Source organism: Gymnogyps californianus, chromosome 5 (assembly GCF_018139145.2).
Source record: "Gymnogyps californianus isolate 813 chromosome 5, ASM1813914v2, whole genome shotgun sequence".
Classification (NCBI taxonomy): Eukaryota; Metazoa; Chordata; class Aves; order Accipitriformes; family Cathartidae; genus Gymnogyps; species Gymnogyps californianus.
In genome coordinates, this window is record NC_059475.1 from 17,896,868 (window position 1) to 17,921,519 (window position 24,652).

Here is a 24,652-nt window from a genome sequence, read left to right on the forward strand (position 1 = left end):
AGGAAACATGGAGCGCTTGAGCAGTAGTAGGCAGAGGATGTAGCAGGCAAGACAGAGGCTTTACAGTGTCCTCAAAGATGTAGTATGGGAGTTCCCATGGCATACTGCTTTAAATATTTAAGCAGAGGAGATGAAAATGATTAGTTAGCATATCTTTTAAAATAAACAATAAGGCATATGGTTTACTTATATTAAACATCATACAAATATTTATCTGGCTAACATTTTTAAAGAGAGATGAGCCACAAAACTAAAGGAAAAGCAGTGCTTAAGCATCTCATTTGATATAATCTGGCTTTTGTTTGTTATAGGTTCTTCTACAGAGAAGATGACATTTTTTACTTCAACTTATTAAATTTGCACAGCCAACTTACTCCAAAACTAGTTCAAAGCTTAGAAACAAGGCATTGGGCGGCTCAGAAAACAGAGGAATGAAAGTTTATTCATTCAAGAAACAAGAGCTTAGCTCAAGGCTCAGGTCTGCTGCCGCGAGTACTCACCACGGTCTCACCAACCATGAGATTGGTGAGGCTATGGTGATTACTCGGCCAAATGCTACCAGCTCAGTTAAATTTGTTTCCTTTTCCTAAAACACAGCTTTCTCCTGGTGTATCCCATATATTTAGTGCATTTTTGGTTAACTAATTCTCAAGTATTGTGGTTCTACTACTTTGTAAGTGAATCCTACTTTCCATCCAAAAGCAATTTGACACATGCAAAAAAGTAATCAAAGAAATAATTACAAATGAGGCAAGACTGCAGTCACCATTTTTAACTGACAGTGACGACAAAAAAATCATGATGGGGCATTCCACAGGTAACAGCAATACAGTGAATCTTGCTAGTGCTTGGGAGACACATGCCTTCAATGAAATGTCTTCTTCTGCTATGAGTCAAAATGTTTTTATAGTTATTAACCAGTCTGTCATCTCCCCTTTAGGAACAGCACTAAAGTATAAACAGAGCTCAAGATTAAAACTGGTTGTACATGCCCGTCATGTTTAAGGTTTTTCTTATCTTTGTGGCTTTTAAACAATCTTATGATAATTAAAGTGCCAAGTCTAAAGGGCATGCACTGAGAGCAGAGTTAAGTCAAGTTAAACCCTTCTTTAAAAAAACAGATATATAGTAACAGTCTCAACTTGTTTAAAATCCCCTTATGGACATGCCAAACTTGGGAAAGGGGCAACTTTGGCTCACGCTTCTTCCCTCTTTAAAACAAAAGTCACCAGCACCCAAACAACGCAAGCGCCAACACAAGGGCCAACTCGGCGAGAGGCGACAACGGAAACACCGCCCAGCAGCCCCGGCGCTGGGACCCTCCGGACGGCATTTCTCACCGGCACCGCGCTCGCACAATGCCTCCCGCTATATTTAGGCGCCGCAGGAGGGAGGAAGCCAGCTGCAGGGGAAGCGCCGGTACAATGGAGCGCGCTGACCTTGCAGGAAGCCCCTCTTCACAAAACCTGATGGCATCTGCGGCCGGCGACACCAACATCCTCACGGCAACACTGCCAGCAGGAGGAGGAAAAAAGCACGAGTTGCACCTCCTGATGCATATCGAAGGGGCTTCAGCAGCGCCTGGTATCCACAAAAACCCAACAGGCAATTGGGTTGTTGAAGCTCCCTAACAGGGGACGGGACTTCTCCTTGCTTGAAGGTGCAAAGAGAGGGGAAAAACAAGCAAAAGAAACCCCCTGGGAGAGTTTCTTGGAAAGGACAGGCCAGCAGTTAAAAGTTCTGTGGGCCTGCCTGAAGTAGAATTAGGTGATTTTATCCCAATGGCTGGAGATGACGCAAGGTGGAGTGGCGGTGGCAGCCGGGCAGAGAGCCAGCGTGGCGAGCAGCGGGCTGGGGCGCGTGTGGGGCAGAGGGGCCCCAAAGGGGCCGGGGGTGATGGGAAGGCATGAACGCATCCTGTAAAATGAAGGCTGTCTGCTGGACGCCTGCCAAGCTCCAGAGAGACTGATGGAGATTTTTGGATGCTACATAACTGCTGTTTCAAGAAGAACAACATATCAGTAGTGGTCTCTCAAAAAAAGGCCTGCTTATTGTCACCAGAATCTGCTAATGCCCAACAAACAGCCCTCGGCACTCCAGCTTGTACTAGTGATGCTGCTGGTTCGGGTTTTCAACCCAAACTGCGTCAGGTTTTTCCATCTTACAGCCTTGGGTGGCTCCCCTGGAGAGTCTTCATCACAAGTTGCTCTGGGAGAAACAACTTTGCTCATCCCCGAGTGCAGCAGCTTCTGACTTCCCCTCCCATTAGGTCAGCCGAGAGAAGACAAAGCTGGGCTGGAGGCAAGTCATTTCAACGTCTGAGAAGCCACTATTCATGCCAACCGCCCTGGTAGATGGGTAACAAGCAGATGCAGCACATCTGGAGACCAAGCAGCACGATGCTGCAGGGACCCCAGTGACCAGGTCGCTCCCATGGACAGACAGAAGGCAACTTATAGGCTGAACAAATATAGCCAGGAGATCACAGTCATAGAGCAGCCCAGGTTAGAAGGGACCTCAAAAGATCATCTGGTCCAACCTTTTGTGAGAAAGGGAGCCTAGATGAGACTATCCAGCACCCTGTCCAATTATATCTTGAAAACCCGCAGTGATGGGGACTCTACCACAGCCCTGGGGAGGTTGTTCCAGTGAATGATTTTTCTCACTGTAAAAAATGTCTTTCTTATACTGAGATCATCAAGAAAACGTAGGAGCCACTGGCGGTCTGAAAACTAGGAGATAAAAGCCCAGCAAGAACCTTAACTGATGGAGGAGACTAAGAGGGAAGACAGACATTTGCGATTTTATAAAAGTCTTCTGGAGGCCTCTGTACTTGCTTCTTGCTGGGATTTGTGCAGCTTCAAAAAACCAAAACCAAACCCGACCTGCCAAACTCCTACCCCAGAGAGGCTGTGCAGGCCTCGGACAGAAAAGCGAGGTCCTGGCTTCCCGCTTCTCTCCCCACTGATGCTTCGCCAACTCCTCGCCAGAGCTAGTGCTGCTGTCAAGCAAGCAAACAGCAAGAAGTAAAGGAGGGAAGGGAAGAAGACGTGCACCACGTGCGGCTTCCTGACCGGAGCCCAGCAGATACGACCGGTGGGGTGGGAGCAGCAGGAACGCACAGCCAGGCGGGGGAGAGGGCGGCGATGACTGGCCCAAACTCAGAAAACCACAAAAAACCCTGGAAGGCTTTTGGGATAAAGGCCAGCTTCATTCCCAGGCACAAACAAGTGGCCGTTATGGAGTCACCTTTTGTTACCGAGGGCCAGAGCACTACAGCCTCCTGGGAGGCAACGGAGCGGGACTTGGCTCCGGAGTTTATTTAAAAACAAGCACAAAATATTTAATGCAACAATAGCATCTTGTACAAAGAATGCTAGCAGTGTTTCTCTATGGAAATGCCACGCTGAAGGCTGCAAAAGCAAACGAAGGCAACCAAAGTGCCCAACCACATGCTTTGGATCGTGTTTGTTTTCCCACACCCACCCTTCCCCTCAAGGGATGGGGCCGGTGGGGAGTCTCTGCCTCCAGACTGGGTGCCAGGCAGCTGGGGGGCTATTTCACAGCAATCACAGCCCAGCCAGGAAAGACCAAGCCCTTTTCCCAGAAAGCAGCCTGACACATCTTAGCTTTCATTGCTGGCAGATGGCAAGGACGATGGCCAGCGTGGTTTTGGGCTCCGTGTCTGTGAGGAAGGCACCTGTCATCCCCATCTTGAATGGCACATTATACTCCTTAAAGTCAGAGAGGACTCCCCCCAGCACAAGCCTCCTCACTATGTAAGCATCAGAGATGAGATTAACTCGTGCTAGCCTGTCCTGGGTGAGAAACTCTTCACCGAAGCAGTATTCGCTCCTTCAGGACTCCACCCAAACTGGCACAATTCTGCATCAGCAAGGCTCCATCTGCCTTTCACATGCCACTTCCCAGCTCATTTGTATTGCAGCTTTCTCAGGGGTTTTAAAACAAGAAATGCTGTTTGCCATAAACAAAAAATAAAATCAGAGAGGTATAAAATGCAAACCGCAGTGCCTACAGTCATGCTGTTCCCTCCAACAGCAGCAATAGATAACCCTGGGAATAGCAGGAGCTGCAGCAACAGGTACAGTGAGCAAATCATTTATAGGTGTTCATGGTACCAACGTGCCTCCACATCCTTGAGCAACGCTACAGTGTGATTTCTAACCCTATGGCACAGTTCTCTGATAAGGCAGCAGTAAGCAAGATTGCTAAAGCTGCCACACGTAACCAGCCACCCACAAAAGCAAGCTGTGAGCTGCAGGACCTGTATCTTGGAGTTAGGGAAGTCACAGGAGGACTTGCAGAGATGAGTGGTGTCACTATTGGCTGGAGTCCCCTGTCTCCTTTTGAGATGGAGCCTTAAAACAGAAACCTTTAGGAAAGATACCCAACCAGTCTCAGCTTCACCTCCTCGTTACAGAGAGATTCAGAGTCCTGTCGAAATTCAAAGCAGGAGCAGAGCAACTGTGGTATGATCTCTTCACTCAAGAGCATCAGGACGTGATGCATCAGAAACAGCAGCAGCAACGGACCAAACATCATCCCCCCTTCCCTGATACAACCAGGGCACGTGCTGCTTTGGGCTGCAGGGACCTCCGAAAGCTTTAGCCACATGGAAAGCCCCTGAACATCAGACCCAGGAGGCTGACAGTAACTGAGCACCTCTCTCTGGATGGTGCTAGGTAGGAAAGAAAAAAAAGCAGCCAAGGGGCCATCTTAGCTCCCAGCTCACGCAGATGATATCTCCATGGAGAGCCCTTTGCCTCTGGACCAGGTAGGAAGCGGGATGCTCAGTTCGCGGAGCAGGGAAGGGAGAGAAAAAGGCAGTATTCAATGTCAGTACTTGCTCTGGCATTAAAGCAGCACAGCTGGTGCCTGCAGGGTTGTAAAACCCATGTCCTGTCCCTGCTGAGAAGTAAAAAAACAAGTAGAAAAAAACAGACTTAAAAAAAGGACATGATGAAAAACAAATAAAAGGAGGAACAAGCACAGCAGAGTCCCTCTAAAACAAGCAAGGAGTGAGCCAGCCCCCGTCAGCCCTCCTCCCGTGCCCCACCATCCCCATCAGAGATGCTGTGCAGCTCCAGGCATGGGCATTCCCAAGCAGAGCCCTACCTCTTCCCCCACTTCGATCCTCTCCCAGCAGCTTTAACTCGTTAAGCTAATGGAAGCCAGCCTCTTCCCCCAGGTCACCATGGCAATGTTTCCAAAAGACAAAAAAGAAAAAAAAGACACCCCCACCCCCCCACCCCCCCGCATCACACCATGCTTCCCAGGAAGCCCGGGCAGCTCTCCAAGCCGTGCCTGCCCTCCCCACGGGATGTGCTTTAAAAAGGGGCTGAGAGCAGAGGGAAAAGAGATTTTCGTGTTTATTCTCCCGACAGACGGGCTCCCGAGGGGAGACACTCTGCACATCCAAGAGTTTTGCAAGCCTCTGAGGGAGGGAGGGCGGGCTGCAGTGCCTACCCTGCCGTGGCTCCTGGCCTGGAGATGCTGAACATCACGGGGCTCACCACCACCTCTGCTGCAGGGAAGGGTGGGACCATCAGACGGTGGTCAGAGGGAGACTCCATCCTACCCCACACCACCAATCCTGGAAAAACACCCTCTCCGTAGCTGAAAAAGTGACCACAACATGCTTCCTTGCAATTTGGGGGCAAGATACAGGCAGGGAGCGGAAAGTCCCTCCAGGACAGGGTAGGGGTGGCTGCACCAGCCAGCCAGCGAGGGAGGGTCTCCTGGACATTTTTGTCCAGCTGCTGGGTGAAATTGGCCCAGCAGAGCCGACAGCGCTTTCTTGGAAGCGGGACGAGAGAGAGAGGGCAGAAAAAGAGAGGGTTTGCTGGAAGACGACAACTGTGAAGTCCCTCTGTTCCCTTCCACTCACTTTCCCAAGAAAAACATTGCTGCTCTGTGGCTGCTAATGACTTCCAGATGGAGCAACAGTGTTGCAAAGCATGGAGAGCTCTCCTGGGGCCGCGTGGCTCACACGGGGAGATGAAAGGCTGTACGTGCTGCCCTTGTCTGCAAGAACAAGGCAAGAAGGAAGCAAAGGACACACCTCTATCAGAAAAGCAAAGAGGAGGTGGAGAAAAACCCAAACAACGCCCTTGTGTGTGCACACCTGTACCCAAACAGACTCCACACAGAGATGCCACAGTCAGATTTCTTCTCTTCTGCCTACCCAGGAAACACTGGAAGAAGGCTTTAGTTTCACAACGTCAGCATGCCCGTGGGAGCTGGGAGGAGGTCTACCGCACGTCTCCAGGACCGGGATGGACAATGGTGACGCAGCACAGAAGACCCAGGCTGGAACATGCCAGACCATCCTCTGCTGCCCCAGACTACAACACTTGTGGACATCTCTACGTACCCTGGGGTCTCACCCACTGACAAAGCCCAAATCCCGCTGGAGGATTTCTTATGGGCTTTGCATGCCTAAACACGTGGCAAGTTTTCAAAGGAAAACTGTCAAAGCTATGGGTTTAAACAGCTCTGAAGAGCAAGAAGCCACCTTTGGCACAGGTCCCCAGTGGCAGAGCCAACAGGAGGGGACAAAGGAGGACAACTACATTATTTGTAGTCCGATAGATCTGAACCCAAAATAACCCGATGGTACCAATTTATGGCCTTAAGTCATAACCAATTTTAGTCTGCTGAGTAAATGAATCACAGGAGTTGGTCATGATGAAGGTAGACTGAATTGCAATTAAATACAAGTTGCTTTTCTAATAGAAATTGAATTCTATGATAAGAATACAAAAAAAGAGGATTGTTTGTATTGTCAGATATATGGTGTAAGCCAGATACTTAGAGGGAAGTACTGACAAAGTGTTTTGCCTCAAAACTACTTTTTTAAAAAGAATGCCAGTATTATTGAAGGAGTTGATCTGACAGTGATTAGAGGAAAATCTAGAACCAGTAAATCTCAGCTTTTTTTCTTCCTTTAAGGGACTAAATAATTACATTGCCCTTAACTGTACATAAGTTTATTTCCAAGAGAGAAAAATGCATGTACACCTATTTAAAAAAAATCTACTTATGTATTATTTTTTAAATTATCCATTTTGCTCACTGTGGTTCAAGGCCAAATGCAAACCTTGGTTTCCACTCCCAAGCATGCAAGCCTGGCCGCAGCTTGTGTCTCTACTGGCAAACCACTGACGCACAGAGCCTTGAAAAAGTAGAGCACAAACGGGTGAGAGAAGAACCCAGTGCTGAATCAGCTGTGTGCATCCGCAGGGATCGCTGCAGCACCTCATGCCAAAATAGAAGGCGGTTTTTCGCTAGCGTTTATTACAGGACCTAGAGACCAGGACTCTTGGGCTCTTCTCTAGCCCTTTCACAACAAGTTTAGCAAAAGATTTGCTGTTGAGTCTAACCCCACAATATACAGATGTTGGTACCACCTTTAGAAGATGCCTAATATTTCTGGAGGGACAGGGAGAAGGATGGGAGCACGAAGAGAAACCAAGAACTCCCCATTGCTCGTGGCAGGTCCACACTCACTGTAGCACTGCTGGCTTCCAGAGCCTTTGCAGAACACTGGAGCTCAGCGCAACCCCCTCTGCAACGAAAACCCCTCTGAAACCCTGGAAATCAGTGCTTTTTGTCCAAGGCAGTCCTGAAAAGGCTAATTAAGAAAAAAGCTGCTGTTATGGATAGAAGGGACAGCTCCTCCATGACTGCTTAGCCAACGCAAGTCCGTTTGGATGATGTGCCAGGATGCTCTGCACTACTGGCCACATCTGGGACCCACGGCAAGAGCAGCCAAAGCATCCTCACATGCTGTAAGGACAGCAGGCAAGCCCTGGGGAAACTCAGGCAGGTGTCCCAATCCCTACCCACGTATGCACTGTCGCTCGGCAGTCCCTCCTCTCTGCAAGGGTCAGACCCCCTCTGAAGCCAGCAAAGCCTCATAACAGTACTTCCAAAAATCCTGAGGGCACCCACAAAAGCTTGCCAGTGATGGATGTCGTGCTGACTTCAAGGACAAGCGTGCAGATGCAATTGCAGTTCAACTCAGATGCATACTCCTTTGTGAGAAAGACTTCAAAGCATCCCTGTGCTTTCTGGCCCATTTCTTCCACCCCAGTCTGCATGAAAAGCAGCTTGAACTCATTTCCAGGGCAGAAATCATTATCCTAGATCGTATTTGTATGGAACAGGATGGTGAAGAGAGTCTGTGATTCACCTCGTTAGAGACCTTACGCTCCTGTTAGCCAGTCTCCCCTCCAACGCTACTGCAGCACACGGCTTCGCAGGCACGCTCACAGCGTTAAAATTAGCCCAAAGCCATTGCTGCCCCCAGCTGTCCCCCCCTTGTCTCCCACAGGCTTTGCTGCCTGACCTGCTTGGGAGCCAGACCCACAATCATCAGTCTGGTTGCTAGGGAAAAACCCCCAAAAATAAAAAAATAAAAAAACCCCTGTTGCCTTTCTGTTGGGGCAGCAATACCCAGCAGGACAGCAGGGAAAGGGAGCGGTGGCAGCAGCCTCGGTGGCCAAGTTTAACCCGCCACTGCATGCCTGTCCAAAACCTTACACCCCTCCCAAGGAGCATCAGTGCTGCCGTGCTCCAGGGAGCAGACACTGCCCAGCAGAGGATTTACTAATAAAACACAAAAAAACTAAAGAGCAGCAAAACCAACGCCCTCCTCACCCCCAAAGCTACACAGAAAACTGCACCCCACCTCTGGATGCCTTTGCACTCTTCCTCGTGGCTGGCCCTGCTCCCAGGGCCGAGCTAATTAGAGCCACAGGTCGTGTCACCCTGTCACTTGCTGTGAGCGGCGGGACGCAGATTTCCTATTTTGGATCTGCCAGGCGATAGCGAAACCGAGACCATCCGGCTGCCGCGCTCCGCTCCTTGCCGGGCAGCTTCAGGGAAAGCACAGGAGGGGCAGGCAGCAGGGATGAGTGCCCGGCGATGCTCCCAGTGCACAGGTGGCCCAGCAAGAGGGAAAATGTGAAATCCAGGGGTGGGGATTTAAGGCAAACAAGAGCTGAGGCTTTTGTCCCCACCCTGCTGACAGCATTTCACCCACAGCGGCCATCTCTGGGCATCACATAACCAAATCCTTGAAGGATAGGGAACCTGGCTTTCCCCTGTCACATTATCTTCATTATCATCCCACTGAGATGGGGCAAAAGCAGTAAGTTCAGTGTCACTTGCCTCCAAGATCCCCAGGGGCTCTTAAAATCAGTGACACCATAGCACCAACTTACTGTGGAGAGATCAGACTGCTCCAGTTTGTACTGGTATCCGCAGAGCTGGACCAGCTCAGCCTTCTCCCACAGGCTCTCATAACTCATTGAATCACAGTTTTGTTTGGTTTTTTTTTTTAAATGGTACTTTATGTGTAGCGTCAATAAATATCTAAGAAGTGGTTAACCAGTTGTTAGCATCCAACTTATCAATGCCTCTAGCTATCTTGAAGGATGTTTTCTGACCTGCTATCAACACCTTGCCTGGCATCCAGACACGCAGAGCACTTCAGACGCAGTGTTATGCAAGGGCAAGAGGCAAGAAGGATTTTAATTTTTCAACTACAAATAAAGCAAAAAAATGCATATTAGACCATAAGCCTAGCTCAGATGAAGAGCAAGTATTTTCCTTTATAGTCACGAAAGCATGAAACTACAGTGCTCCTGGTACTGCTTGGTCTTTACAGTGCTGAAGCAGTTAACTTGCCATTTGCTGGAGCATTGGGTCCACAGCCAAAATGGAAGCGCCAAACGCCAAGACTGCAACAAGTGGTTAGGGGATCAGATGGTTTGCGAGCCGTGCTGAGGAAAAGCCCATGAACAAGAGCTTGTTTAATAATCTCCCAAGCCAGCCCACGAGACAACTCGTTGGATGCAATGCCAAAGTGCCGGGGGTGGGGTGGGGGGTACCGCTTGCAGGAAACCCCAACCCCAGGAGCTCACTCCTCGTGGACTGGAGAGGTGAGTGGGGGAACAGTCGCCTGTGCCTGTGGGGGCTGCAAGAGCGGCTGCCTGCAGCTGTCCAGTCCGGCTGCAGGGGAAGCTGAGAGCAAGGACCGCTCCTCTGCTCTTGCTTCTGCAGCAGGCTGAAGGCAGATAAGCATCATGCCTGGTACCCTGGTAGCTGCCCTGCTCCCCACATCCTCCTTCTCCCACTTCCCCATTGCCATCAAATCCCACACACCAACCAGCTGTGTTAATTATTTTTCCTCTCCCATAACACACAGACACCCTGGGAAAACAGCCTTTAACAAAACAGCTCCAACTTTGGGGCAGGGGAGAAGAAACAGAGAGAAACCAGGAGACACCTAAGCACTGCTTTCCCACTCCCCCTCCTGACTAAGTACAAATTCCACAGTGCAAGTTTTCCTCCTCCGACAGTTTTTATTGCTTACCCCTGTCCTGCAGCACCGCAGCAAAGCCTGGCCGGCCTTTAAAACCCTCCTGACAGATCCCAGGGCCAGCACCCCGTGCCAAACACCAAAAAGTAGTTTGCAAGGGGAAGAAAAAAAACCCAGCTCTGGACGCCAACCCCAGAGAGGTTCCTGCTCCCGAAGCAGGAACATCGTGTGCATGTGTATGTTGGATGCCAGAGGGGAAAAAGGAGGGAGTATCAGTTGGGGGGGCAGGGGGAGGGGGAAGAAAAAAGAAACCCCAGCCTTCAGACTCCAGAGGGCTGGCTGGGAGAGGCAGCAGCTGAAAGAAATGCTCTGCTGTTATTACTGCATGGAAATTACAGCCGCCAGAAGGAATCCAGGCTGATCTGTTGCTGAATATAACTTTAAAAAGACAGCCAGCCTCAAATCATGGGCTGTTCATGGGCGTCAGAAAGCCAGCATGGTGGTGGGACCCGTGGTCTGTTCCCTATCGCCCTGTAAATAGCAAAGGCCAAGGACAGACACAAAACAAAAAGGGGTGGAAGAGCAAAAGATGCCCAACAGGTGAGAAGGGAGGACTCAGCCCCCGCACTCCAGGTCCCCCAGGTTTTGGGAGAAATGCGCTAACTAGGGAGACGTCAGTTGTTGGCCCCCAGAATGAAGGAGATGTTTGGGCTGGTTCCTGGAAAGGAGAGAGTTTAACTTCTTAAGAGTTCCCTTTTCTCTTTTTAAAATTGAAATCTACAAAGGGAAAATACTGTAAATACAGCTCTGGGTGTGAGGCAGGAGAGGGGAGACAGCAAGAGAGGAAAACCCACCGCTGTTTACAGCGGGAGCATCTACTGTAACCAGGCACAGCCAGGGAGAGGGCTCAGGCATGCCATTCCATGGGCAAGCAGGGAAGACCAAAGGAAAACCTTTTCTGGAAGGTAATTTCAGCTACAGGTGAGAACAGGACATCAGATCAGACGGGTCCTTGCCCCAGCCCTGGCAGCTTGCACTCCAAGCCAGCCCCTGCCTGGCAGCTAGCCTCTCCTGCAAGCTGCTCCCCGTCGTCCGCAAAGGATCATTGGAGAATAGGGCAAAAATAGGGGTTTTCATCTTCCAGCAAGCCAGCATGCTGTCAAATTAATAAAAATCATGCTAAGCTTAACCATAACACACAGAGGCTCCACCTGCCCCTCCTGGAGAACATGAGTCACGAGCTCACTGAGCTTCACTTTCCACTGCTAGCCACTCCGTCGGCTACTTTTACATCCCTTTGGATAGGAAACGAGACACGCTTCCAAGAAGTCCCCACTCTTCCCAAAAGTGCTCCAGGGGAGACCACAGCAGAGAACGGCACTGGAGAAAACCCGCTATGCCACAACACGTCTTTTTGCACTTTTAGCTGCTGTGACTTTGGATTCTGCGCTTGGGCCACAGCCAACATTTAATGAACGCTTTGATTGGCACGGCAGGGGATATTTTGGGGAGTACGGGGGGAGCGGGAGGTATTTTTAGTCCGACCTCCTTGCTGCTCACCCGGAGCTTTCCACCCTGCTTTTGGGCACGCTGCTGTCCACCCTGGGGCATGACACCCACACAGCGACGCCAGCATCCCCAGACCTACTTACCGACGTAGAAGGTGTTAGGGGCCTGCTTGTCCCCCAGCTGCAGGTAGAGGATATTTGTCGTCTGCGAGTCATGCCGGAGCCACAGGGCCACTCCCAGGATGATGCCGCCGGCCAGCTGGGGAGAAAGCAGAGCGAAGCAGGCGTTACCCACTGCTCCGGCTGTGCCGCACCCAGAGTGGCAGTTATCAGGCAGGAGCAGAAGGCTTGCTTTTCATCTTTCTGAAAATTCTTATTTACTCCTTTCACGTACAAGAACATCCTTCCTAACCATCATCCCACCCCTGCAATGTGCTTTGGGCCCCATACCACATGAGCCACACGATCTTCCCTTCTTTATGAGAAGACCCCCTCATTCTGGGGATGTGCAAAGCCCTTTCCAGTCCCTGCAGCTGATTTCTTTCCCAAGAGCTATTTTATTACTCTATTAAAATGGAAGGCTCAGCCTTACCCAAGAAGTATGAGATGTGGGACTGAGGCTTTTAGGAAAGCTTTTCAACAGAAGTTAAGATCAGCCCCAATTACTCCCTTTTCCCAACAGGTTGTTATCACCCCATTTCTCTGCGATATACAAACAGGGTTTTGGGTTTTGTTTGATCTGCTGAGAACTGGGTAGGAAGGGTGGGGAGACTGTGGCTCAGAAAGTGGGGGGACCATCAGTTTTTCCCTCTGCCCGCAGTCTTGCATGCACATTACTTCCCATCCAGGGTCAAGCTTCCAGTCTAAGCAGACCTACTGGGACAGAGCTTTCTGCACCCCCAAAAGCTGCTCTGCCTCGGGGGAGACTTGTCCAACCAACACGACACCAAAAGGCAGTAAAACTGCTAGTAACGCAGAGCTCTTGCAGAGCAAGAGCAGAGACATCGCGGCTTTGAACTGCCGCCGCACCCGCTCGCAGGGGATCCACAATGCCTTCAACCCCCCCAAAACACACTCTTCACAATGTTCACATCTTGACATTTAGCACAGTGTTTAGGAGTACACAGATGACTAAGAAACCACACTCAGTGGGACTTTGTAACATTTCCAGCAGCATCTTTGTGTTATATCCCATTACTCCCCTCCCCATGGGTCTCGGGGATGTCCCACATCAGGAGGGGACAGACAAGGATCCACACCAGCTGTTCTCGCAGCATCGCTCTGATTAATATCTAGTCTTCTTCCAAGGTGTCCCGTGAGCACGGGAACCCCTGCAGCCATCACTTCCACTGCTCGGTTCACTGCCCGTTTAATTTCATAACGCAACAGAAAGAGAGAAACTGTAATGCAGGTCCCCATGGGTGGGCTGTGAGCTGGGACTGCACACTCCCACTCCTCCAGCATGTATGGCTTTCCTTAACGTCCTAATACAGGGACTGAAGCAGAGCAAAGCCTCAGTTCAGGCCAAGGCACAATCACACCTCTTTTGGAGGCTACCATGAAGATGCTCAACAGAGCTGAGCAGCTCTGCAAGTTGACAAGGCTGAAACCGCTGCCTTGCCTGGGCTGTTGTCCAGCAGAAGAACAGAGCACTCGCACACACATGTGCACACAGACACGTGTGATGGAGCCCCCAGGGCAAGGATAAAAACACGCTTCAAACACAGGAGGAGATGTTCTGTGTATGGAGCATCAACCCAGCTTACCACTGGAATATTTATGCCCAAATAACGGGAAGTTTTATGACTGACTTCCTCACTGTTTTCTCTTTCAGGGAGGGGCTGGGAACGGCAGCGGAGGACGGGAGCAGATGGGGGGCACTGCAGCGGGGAAGGTGTCACTGAGAGGAACTCGAGCCAGCGCATTTCCAGCAGGACTCACTGTGTTCTCCATGACACCCCTCCTTCCATTTAAAACCATGAGAGAGGAAAAAAATAAACACACATGTAAAAAAACCCAAAACCTTAAGAATTCAATATCACTTCTACAAAAGGCTGGAAGCACCTGTTCAAATGCCAATTTAATTGTGAGTGTCCTAAATCCTCGAAGCCATTCATCTTAAAAAAGGGAAGATAACTACCAAAGAGTACAGAAGCGGAAACACGATTTTTTTCAAAAGGGTCTGAGTCAGGTCAGCTACAGGGATGAGAGGCACCACGAAGGTCACATAAAAAAAAAAGAGAGTTTGTTCAGTAAAAGTGCAAAGTCTTCAGTTGTGCAAGCACAGCAGAGCCTCAGTGAACGCATGAGGACGGGGATCTGCAAGACAGGCTGTCGGTGGGAGTCCGGCTTTGCCCCTCGGGAGGTCAGCTGGTGTTTTTCCTCCTTGCTCATTTCTGCAAATCCCAGCCAAGAGATTTTTACAGGGGTGCCATTGAAGCTGGGGCAAAACCACACAATTTGTGCAAAACTCACAGGGCAAGCTGACCTTGGGGCTTTTCCACTTACTGGAGGGAGAAAATCCCCACCAGCTCCCTGGAGAGGGAAGGAAGATTTTACAATCCTTTCCGCAGTTTGCCACCAAAATAATCAGCTTTTAACACTTCTCCCACAGCAACCAATGCAACTTCCCTTCCCTCCCTGTCTCGTTCTTGGGAGAACCCGAAGTTCTCCAAACACTGGCTATGGAGAAAAGTCACAAAAGCCAGTCCGTGCTCAAAAGCAGCTCCAAATAAGGCAGCTCATGGCTTCACAGAAAGTTACCCAAATCCAGCCTGGCATGGCTTGTTCATTGTGTGAGGGTATAATGAAGCCCGTGTTTATCCTCTCGGGAGAAGGAGAATGTCCTCAAATTAATCAGTGCCACTCTTAAAGTAAAAGGTCTCTTGGTGGCTCCCATGGGAGAAGAGATCCCGAGGAAGATTTGGGTTTCTGTGCTGGCTGGGAGAGGTGAAGAAAAGGCTGCAGCTCTTTTTGGTTTGGTTTTCCCTCTGCAAGGAGACATTGCTCTGCTCTGGCATGCTGCCCTCTGCAGCCAGCAGTACCCACCCCAGCACCCCCTGCCACCCGCAGCAAGGCTGGGGTGACACCAGCGTGAGGAGGAGCAGCAGCTGCTTTCCAATCAAACTTGCCCTAAAACACCCAACAGAACCAAAAGCAGGCTGCAAGCTATACTCAAAATATTTCTTAATCATTTGGGAGCATCAGCTGAAGGGATAGAGCCTCTTCCGACTCAAACCCACCCCAGCGGTGAGGTCTGCCTAGGGCAGCCAGCTGAACCATCTCCAGATGTTCCCGGTTTCAGCCCAAATGCAGCCCAGGAACACCCCACATCCCTCCCGCACCGCCTGACTCCATTTGGTTTTTTAACAGAGCACGGAGGACCTCCGAATGGAAGTTTTAATCCAATAGCAGCTGGATTTCTTAAGAGAAAATGACATTCACTTACTAATGAAAACAGAGTTTAGGCTACGATGAATAACTTTTTCCATGAAAACCATACATCCTTCCACCACCAAGAAGCGCAGAACGTAATTAAGGCATCTTTCTTCCCAAAGGAAAGAAGACAAGTGGGAGAAAACCTCATCGGCTCGCCACAGTAACACTGCCTTCCGCTGCACCTTGCTTGGGATAATCTCATTTTTAATACAACAACTTGTTCCAGATACAAGCTCGGTATTTTCTTCCCTCCCCATCCTACAACCGCTGCTGTTTGCCAACATGAGAGCCAGAAGAGCTCCAACCATCGATGGCAGCATCATGCTCATCTCTAGGCTGCATATCCTCATATATTAAATATCCCTGTTTTTTCCGCTGTAGGTATCCGTGATCTCATGCAGGTTACCCCATTGCTCTTTGCGTGCCCAGCTTGTCAGACAGCAATGTCACAGAGGTTGGGGCCATCGCTCGTCGCAGATATACCCCAAGTGCCCAGCACAGCTCTCCATTTAAATTTTTGGGGACTACCTTAATGAAAGCAATAATCTAAAAGCTGCAACTTCAGCAATGCCAGCACTGCATCGCTCTTAGACCTGCTTTCCACAAGCCGACCTCCCCAGCCAGCCATTCCCCTGCCAGCACGAAGGCACTTGCAGAGGTGCATCACTAGTGCTCCCCAAGATGGGGCCGGCCCCGGAGTTTGCGCCCTGAGCAGCCTGCTGGCACAGCAGAGGTGGCACAGCAGGCTCCGATGTTTCCTCTTTACTGCTATTTTCCAGCTTCCAGAGATGTATTGCTTCTTCCACAGACAGCCAGACTTTTCCAGCTGGATCCTGCCTGCCCAAGGCTTGCTCTTCACAGGGACGCCTTTCCCACTTGGCACGGCAGGGGGAAGTCCCCATCAGATGCTGCCTAGGGGAGGGAAAAGGCAGCCCCCCAGCCCCCTGAGAGGTAATGGGGTTGTACCCCATGTGATGGGGTATCACTGTCTGAGCATCACGATGATGGCGGGTGTGCAGCCCTGGTTTGCTGCCCCATCCACCATGCAGGTAGGGGGGCTCCCTCCCCTATTGAGCCTCACTGACCGATAGGCTGTTCACCCTAAAATTTCCCAGACCCAGCTGTGGGGCAAGGGAACAAGCCCATCTTTCACAGCTTAGTCACTCCTCCCCTCCACAAGAAATTCCCGTGATTTAGGGGTGCAAGGAATGGCCCCGTTCCCCCCTTTAATGCAGGGCACGGAGCATCCGAGCTGCCCCTACCTTTGCCTGCTGCTCCCCAGATACTCGCTTATGCCAGGACGTACATCACCCCCCATCCCTTCCGCTGTCCCCGGCCCTTTTCCTCCCTTCCCTCCCGTCCCTCCGCCCCTCTCTGAAATGGGTTTCCTGGCAGGGGGGAGGAAGAGGAGGAAGTAGTCCTGGCTATAGAACGGCTTGCCGGGCACGTCAAAGCGAAGCAGACATCCTGCGGCTCAAGCCGGCGGAGGAGGGAAGCGGAGGTGCCAGCAGTTTCACAATGCCGTATTTTTAGCAGCGCTGCTTCCCGCGGCCACAGCCAGTCCTGCTGCCGGGACACTGCTTCCCACCTCGCGCCTCGCACAGGCTCCAGGGCCGGGAGAAGCTCCTGCCTTACTGGAAAAAAGCCACCGGTGGAGCCTGCGCCATGATGCCTGTGAAATACCACAGTTACTTACAAGAAGCAGGATGATGCCAAGAAAGCTTAATGGATTTTAGCTGGCTTATGATTCAGGTATGATTTTATGATTAGAGATTTTTAACAGGTTTTCACGTTGCACAGGCTTGCAGCTTCCCTTGTACCACCTGGAAGCTGAGCTGTTTGGGGGGATGGCACCCAGACCCCACTCGGGGAGCACAACCAGAGCTCCCCACGGCTCCTCTCCAGCACAATGTACAAAGTGGCCAAGACAGAGTAAAACCAAATCCCCCTCCTTTTAGGTGTGGGGAACTGGGGCACAGAAAGATGAAACAGCTTGCCAAAGGTGAAGCATCTTGCCATACAAGAAGCCCATCGCGCAGCCAGGAAAGAATAGCTAATTTGGGATTGAATGCTTTGCTCCCAGGTCATTTGTCAGTCTCCAGGTGGAGCAGCAGATATCCTGTTCTCCAGTACGCACAGCGTAAATAATGATACATCACTCTGTTGCTGCACCCAGCATAAGTGAGGAAAAAAGCGAGGAGCTAGAGATTCTTAACTTGATGAAAATTACCTTTGGAAGGGCAATACAAGCCCCTGCAAGATGCATACTAGGACCTAACAGGTTCTGCGCTACCATCTTGAGGACCGAGGCAGGAGAGGAGCACGTGACCGTTTGTGGCAGGCGCACACGTACAGGCAGCACCGAGCCTGCCCACACCCTGCACCTCGCTTCCTGGAAAGCAGAAGTTGAATTTCTTTTCTACTACAAATAGATGCGACCTGCAGAAGCGCTGAAAGGGCTCGGAGTGCGGCAGGGGGCTGAGAGCTGAACGGCAGCCCACGAACCCCGGAACTTTGGTTTGATGCTGCGATGGCCTTCGTGTTACGATGGCGGGACTTCATGCCAAAAGTTCACTTAAAATTTTTAAGGCGAGAAGTCCTACAGATTACCCCAGCGCTGCTTGTTGGGGTGGACTGTGGGATGCCCTGGAGCACCAAGACGTCAGGACCCCCGCAAGACTTTTTGGGGGGGTGTAAGCAGGGGAAGTGACTTAAATCAGACAAACGTTGCAGTTTGACAGCCACACAACGTAAAAGCTTCTCTGCCAAGCTCGGCACAGGCACTCGCAAACTGCGGTGATGGATAAGGACTCTTCTTGGAAAGTGCAGGCAAGGTCTTTCCACTGCCTTCTGTGGTGATTGTGCTTGACAGCCGCCAAAGGTCAGGCTGAAAGTTTGCAGGCAAGGCCTGCCCAGGAATTGCAGAAAGGGCGTTCAGGAAGAGCCCCGTGCTCTGCAGGCAGGCGGAGGAAGACAGCCTGCAGCCTGTGCTCCACTCCCAACAGCGCAGCCACAGCCACCTTCCAGCAGTGGCTATTAATAGAGCTGCCGGCTGGGGCGAAATTCTCTGCTGATGCCTATAGTTACCAGCCCCACAACACTGCGGGGCTTTTCAAAACAAGCTCCAGGGGAACACTCCCAGAGGAGCAGCATGCCAGAGGCCAAATAAAGCTTGATGAATGGGAGGAGAGCGGGAATCCAGCACCAAAATCCAGGAGCGGGTTCCTCTGACAGGGAGCACTGAGCCTGCAGGCAGCTCCCCGCCTGCCACAGCCTGATCCCCTCTGCAGACAGAAGTATCACTATGCATTGACATCTACCAGCAGGGTTTAATTGCCCTCAGCAGAGAGGAAAACAATTTCAGATATCGCTTTAAAATTAATTTGGCCCCACATGTAAGCATTTAACTACAATGGTAATACAACTGCTTTCCCTTTTTAATAATAGAGTGAAAGGCACTTGCACAGTACAGGATCAAAGTGTTTCTCAAGGCATTGTACGTGGGTTAATGCTCTTGCAGGAGATAAGCATTACGGTGGTTGATAGAATAACCTCAGGAAAACAGAGCAATCCCCCCTCCAGCCACCAGCGATGCTCCCTCCTTGTGACTGCAGCCCAGCCCATTAACTGAAATCACGTACTCCCATAGGGCTGGGCATCGGTCTCTTCAAAAGACCTGCTTAAATAATCTTCTGCATGCAGAAACTTCAGAAGAGGTTTTGTAGGTGATGGTAGGACTGTGTTCTCTTGACAGAGAGCCCAGAAACACATCCCAGAGAGCCATCAGCAGGAAAACTTGGGTCCAGGTACTGAGCCTGCTAAGAAAACCTCTCCCTTGCCCTTCAGAGACAGGCATTAAATAGCTGCACGTGGAAATATGCTTGCCTGTACGTTGTCCCAGGATACCAAACCCAAAATTGGTAGAAGATGATGCTGGGCCAGCATCACATCCTTGCTGCTCGCAAGGCTCTCTGTGATTCCCAGGGAGACCAATAACCACACTCCACAGCAGAGCAGCCTGCTAGCCACTATCACTAATAGCATTTCAGCAGCACTCAGCGCAAGCCTGCACCCAGAACAAAATGCAACGTACTCTGTCAGTCCAGGGAGTTACTTCAAACCTGTGCTTCAGGGCTGCATGCCGCATGAACCACCAGCTCTTCCACTCTCCGTTTAAACCTGTGAACAGCAGTACCCAGCCGCCCTCCTCGTCACATCAAGAGGGTCATGAGCCGCTCAGAAAAGTTGCCACCGTGGGACCACCACCACAGAGAGCTGCCACCTCCCTCCACTGTCACCTCTCGTCACCAAAGCCAAGTATCTTTGTGCATGCTTTGCGGATTCCAGGGGACAGCCAACAGATTTTCCACTGTTGCACAAGAAAATACTCAACTCCTCCACCCTTCCCCTTCTGATCACCACTGTTGAGACAGACTTTCACTTCTACCTTCCCTCTGCTCTTGCCTTTCCTCCCCTCAACACAAGCAAGACAAAAGAGTTACGCAGTGCCTGGAAAATGGCATTAGGAGCAAGCTCTTCCTTTTAATTAGACAACTCTCTGGTAGGGCAGTCAGCGGTGCTCTAGACCTGGAAGGCTGCCACGGGCTGTATTAGCTAATAAGCTGGGCGATCCTTCTCCAAGCAAGCCAATTTCTCCTTGGTTATGTTTAATTACATTTTAAAATAGCTCTCTGGCTTCCTTCGGCCTCTCCAGGGACTCTTTGCAGCAGTGGTCAGTTCAGCCCCATGCGCTGAGCTCTGCTATCGGATTCGGATAATTCAGGAGAGCAGTCGAAGTCCGGCCGTCTACTGAGAGTAGGATGGAGAAGCAGCTCCACCCCGCCACGTGCCCAGCCCAGCCCCGCTCCGCTCTGGGCTGCAGGGTGAGCTGGGACTGCCCATCGCACCAGTAATGGGTACCACCAATGCTCCCTCTCGCAGGGCAGGGAAGCAGAGCATCACTTCACCACTGGCCACCCCAAGGTTTCAGGACAAGTTTGCAGCACAGAAAAGCTTTTGTCTTACCAGCCCTATGTTTTACTAAGCAGGTGAGATCCTTAGGTGCTGCCCATGGCTTCCACTGCTTCGGTCAGCAGATGCTGCTGTGAAACACACAGGGACCCTTTCTTTCCCGGGATGGGCACCCGTTTGCATGTGTGGTCCATGCAGTGGCCACTGCTCCCTCCTTGAGGGCCACCCCGGACCGAGCAGGTAACCCCAGCAAGCCTGCCATTTTCTTTTCAAAAAAATGCATGCACAAAGGAAAAACAACCCCAAAAATAAAATAAAAATGAAACATCTCGGGCAGAGAGGGCTGCCGAGGTGCCCCAGGGAGCTGACAGCGGGGCCGCCTTTTCCTTTTGCTTTTCAACACAGCAGCTTTGTGAAACTCCCCCTGCACTGCCAGGGGAAGAATGGGGGGGGAAGCCAGAAGGGTGTCAGCTTATTTACATTCCAGCAGGACAGCAAGGCTACTTTAAAAAGTTATCGGAGTTTCTTATTTGTTAACACCATTAAGGCTGAGAATTGCTTCCTTTCTTCCTCTTGGGCACTGGAGCAAGCTCATGTGCAGCACGATGAGGAGCCTGCAAAACTTTGGGCTCTGCCTCCTGCTTGTTTTCATCAACAGCACCCAACCTTGGCTGGGCGTAAGGCAAATGATAAGCAAACGATAAGCAAATAAGCACAAAGAGCCCAGCAGCCCTTGCATGCTAACCAGCTGGCAGGACCACAGGGCTGCGAGTGCCCCATCTCGCACCTCCCTGGGGTCAGAGCTGGGGTCCCGACACAGCCACCCTGCAGCAAGGGTGCTCAGCACTGTGTCCGGCCTTTAAATGCCACCCCGTAAAAAGGATCTTTGCGCTTCAGTGGCGACCAAGGCATCCCTCCCCAGCTGGGGATGCAAGGTTGGCTGCTAACCACGTTCGCATGGCGGTAAACCTAAATTTCCCCTTGACTACTGGTTTAAAAAAACAACACAAAAGGGCTTGAAAACCGTAAGACCTGGTGTTCAACCACCCTTTAGCTGGCCAGCCTCACAGAAAGCATTGTTAATTCGAACAAAGCCCGGGCTCCCCATCCGCACCAAAGGTGGTCCGAGGGGACTGGCCGCAGGCGAGCCCAGCACTGGGAGGTGTTTTGGGGAGCCGCTGGGTCCCAGCTCACAGGCACCCCTCCTCGGGAGGAGCTGGAGCATCTCCCCCCAGCGCTCAGAGGGAATAGGCGTTGGCTCGCTCTGAAGGGTAGAGCAAGGCACCATAAGTCCTAATAGGGAAATTGCTATTCCTCTTGGAAGCAAAATGCCCATTTATAAAAGATAAGCTGTTTCGCAAACACAGATTGGGGTGAGCGAGTGAGCTTGCTCAGGAGCGGCGGCTGTGCAGACTCCTCGGCATCCTTCCTGCTGCCCAGCAGACCCTTCCTCCCTTGCATCCACACCCGGCGGCTTCAGCGACAAGAATGGCAGGAAATTGGGACCAGAAGGGAAGAAAAAGCCCCAGGATAAGCGAGATAACTCGGAAGGAACAACACTTCAGAGAAAAGCCTACCCACCTCCATCCTGCCATTTTAAGGGTGGAGGAAGAGGTTAAAAAAAAAAACCCAGGACTGTCCCGCATTCATCTTGCAGCTGGCAACGCATCAGGTATCAATTAACACCACTGCGTCAGAGCTCGTCATTTCTCCCTTGGTCAGTGTTATACCCAGAAACGAGGCAAAGAAGCCTGAAATCAGGCCAGATTTGACAGCGCTCACTCCCACGCAGCAGTAAGCCCTACACCTCCCAGAGGTGGGGACCCCCCAAGAGCTTCACCGTGCACCCCCAAGGAGAAGGCGGCAGGCAGAGGCTCCAGCTGGGCAGAGTAGCTCCTGCTGCCGAGGCAGGGTTTGCTCTGGAAGGCATTGCTCCCCTCCCCACCTCTCCAGCCCTCCTTGCTGTGTTCGCTGCTGCAAGCAAACATTAAGAAAAACCCCAAACCCCTTGTCAACAGTGTAGGGTGTCAGACAAGGGGCGCATCCTGACCACGCAGCCAGTGCTCAGCAAGCAGTGCCTTGCCTCTGCAGGGTGGGGTCGGGCTTGCTTGCGAGAAAAATAGCATTTTGGGGAATGGAAAATAGCCTATTTAAAAAATAAAAAAAAAAGCAGCCTGCTTGGGCACATTTTGTTGCTCCCCGGCACAGGAGCAGGGAGAGAGTGTTTCTTGCCATGCCAGCCCCTTGCTGCCGGAGGGTGTTTCCAACTGGGACAAACCTGGTTTGCAGGGAAACTGGGATACGTTGCGTTTTGCTAAATTAGCCGCATGTCTGGATGGATTATTTCATGAGAAACTTTCTCAGGAAAGGCAACCTCTCCAGCCTGGGTAAAATTTGCATCCTAAAATAACGTCCCAGGCAGCAGAGGCAGCAGTCCCCAACTCAGGCACAATCCAACGCGGGCATCGAGGCCAGCTCCCGACATGGTGCCAGGGCCGTCGAACCCTGTCCGCTCTCTGCCAGCTCTCGTGGCGGGGAGGACAAAACCAGCCCTGATCGCCCATATTTTTTGAACACCCTCTCCTCTCTGGCTCCTCTGCGGCGGATGGCTAGGCCAGCGCCTCTCCTCCCTCCGCCTGGCAGCATCCATCCCTCCCTCCTCGGCTGGCTGAGAAACGCCGCTGTCCTCAGCACAGACCCACAGCAACAGGGGGTTTGGGAGCGGCAGCCCTCGGAGGGGACACCGACCCGCTGCAGCCCCCGCCCCACCCAGCTCTGCCCCCGGCGCGGGAGCAAGGCACCCCCACCTGCCACTCGGAAAGGATGCATATAAACATATCTGTCTCTCTATATCTATATAAAAAATATATATCAATATACATGTGCAAATAAATAAATATATAAATACATGCATGCACGCATAAAAAAAAAAGCAAAGGGTAAGCAGCGCCCCCTCCCAAAAAAACCCCCAAACCCAAAGGAACCCCTAAGGCACATCCCAGGCGGCAAGTCTTAATGCTGGGGGGGGGGGGGGGGGGGGCGAGAAAGAGGTTAAAACGAGGCGCAGGCTGACGAGCCATATTGGAGCCCCGTTATTTAAAGCGCTGGGGTGGCTCAGCGCCCCCCCCCCCCCCGCTGCCCCGAGGCTCACCCAGAAGATGAAGTTGAAGACGAAGAGGAGGTATTTGATGCACTTGGTGCAGCCTTCCACCCCCATGGCGGCGGGCGAGGCGGGCAGCGGCGGCGGCGACGGCTCCCCTCAATCTCTGCGGCCGGGCTGGGGCGGCGGTGGCGGCGCGGGCAGAGATAGCCCGCCCCGCCCCTCCGCTCCGAACGCCCCGCCTCCGGGCACGCCCCGGGCACGCCCCCCCCGCCGCCCGCGCCGGGGGAGGGAGGTCGGCACACACCGCCCCCCACCCCTTCCCGAAACCTGGGGCAGTCCTCTTCCTCCCCCTTTTTTTTCTTTTTTATTTTTTCTTCGCCCCCTTTTTTCCTTTTTTTCTTTTTCCTTTTTTCTTTTTTCTTTTTTCCTTCTCCCCCTTTTTCCTTTTTTCCCTTTTTCTTTTTTGTTATCTTCCTCCCCTTTTTTCCTTTTTTCTTTTCTCTTCTCCCCCTTTTTTCTTTTTCTTTTCTCTGTCACCCTTTTTTCTTTTTTCCTTTTTTTTCCTTTTTCCTTTTTTTTGGTGGTTTTGTTTATATGTTTGGGTTTTTTCCCCCTTTTCTCCTCTTTTTCCCACCCACCAGGGGCAGCTCACAACAAAGAGTTTCCTACACGCAAGTGGCAGCCACGGGGATGGGTGTTGGGGGGCCGTAGCACCACCATCTCCTAAACCTGACCACCATCCCTTAAATCTCACCGCTGTCCCCTAAACCTCACCAGGCAGCCCAGGGTGCGGGGAGAAACCGCTGTGAACGGGTGCAGGGTGCAGCAGGATTTGAATTTCTATATACAGAAGTTTGAGGGTGCATCCATGAGGGGACCTCCTTCCCCCCCAAAAAAGAAGAAAGGATTTTTACATTAAAACTTGCGGTTTGAAACTCAGAGAAGCATTTCCTCATTCGTTTCCCCCTCCTTTTTTATCCTAAGCTCTGACCTGCCAAACACTTTTTGCCTAAGCTTGTGGCTTTATTACTGCAAGCAATTGCATTAAGTTCAGTAGAACCACTCAGAATGTTTTCCCTTGGTTATTGGGTCACGTGAGCATCTGGGGGGCTTCAGGGCTGTCCACCAAAGAGATTTGGGTCACACGTGTCAACAGTTCAAGTAAGGCTCACATCATGGCTTAGAAATTTTAGTTAAATTTTAGTTTAAAAAAACCAAAGCTGTGCAACAGAAGCACGAGGAAATTTCCCAATCTTTTGGCCGAAACAGACTTTGGCCCGCTTT

At 51.3% G+C, this 24,652-nt stretch overlaps 1 protein-coding gene across 1 annotated transcript in view; it reads right to left on the reverse strand.

Annotated features, from left to right (window-relative positions):
- The window catches only part of CD81 (CD81 molecule), a 35,446-nt gene extending 11,921 nt beyond the window's left edge, over positions 1-23,525 (reverse strand). The window contains exons 1-2 of the mRNA XM_050896927.1: positions 23,417-23,525; positions 12,001-12,115 (exon numbers count right to left, since the gene is read on the reverse strand). Of these exons, the coding sequence (XP_050752884.1) occupies positions 12,001-12,115; positions 23,417-23,482 (181 nt within the window). The 5' untranslated portion in view covers positions 23,483-23,525. The remainder of the gene's footprint in view (positions 1-12,000; positions 12,116-23,416) is intronic.
- Positions 23,526-24,652: the final 1,127 nt, after the last annotated feature.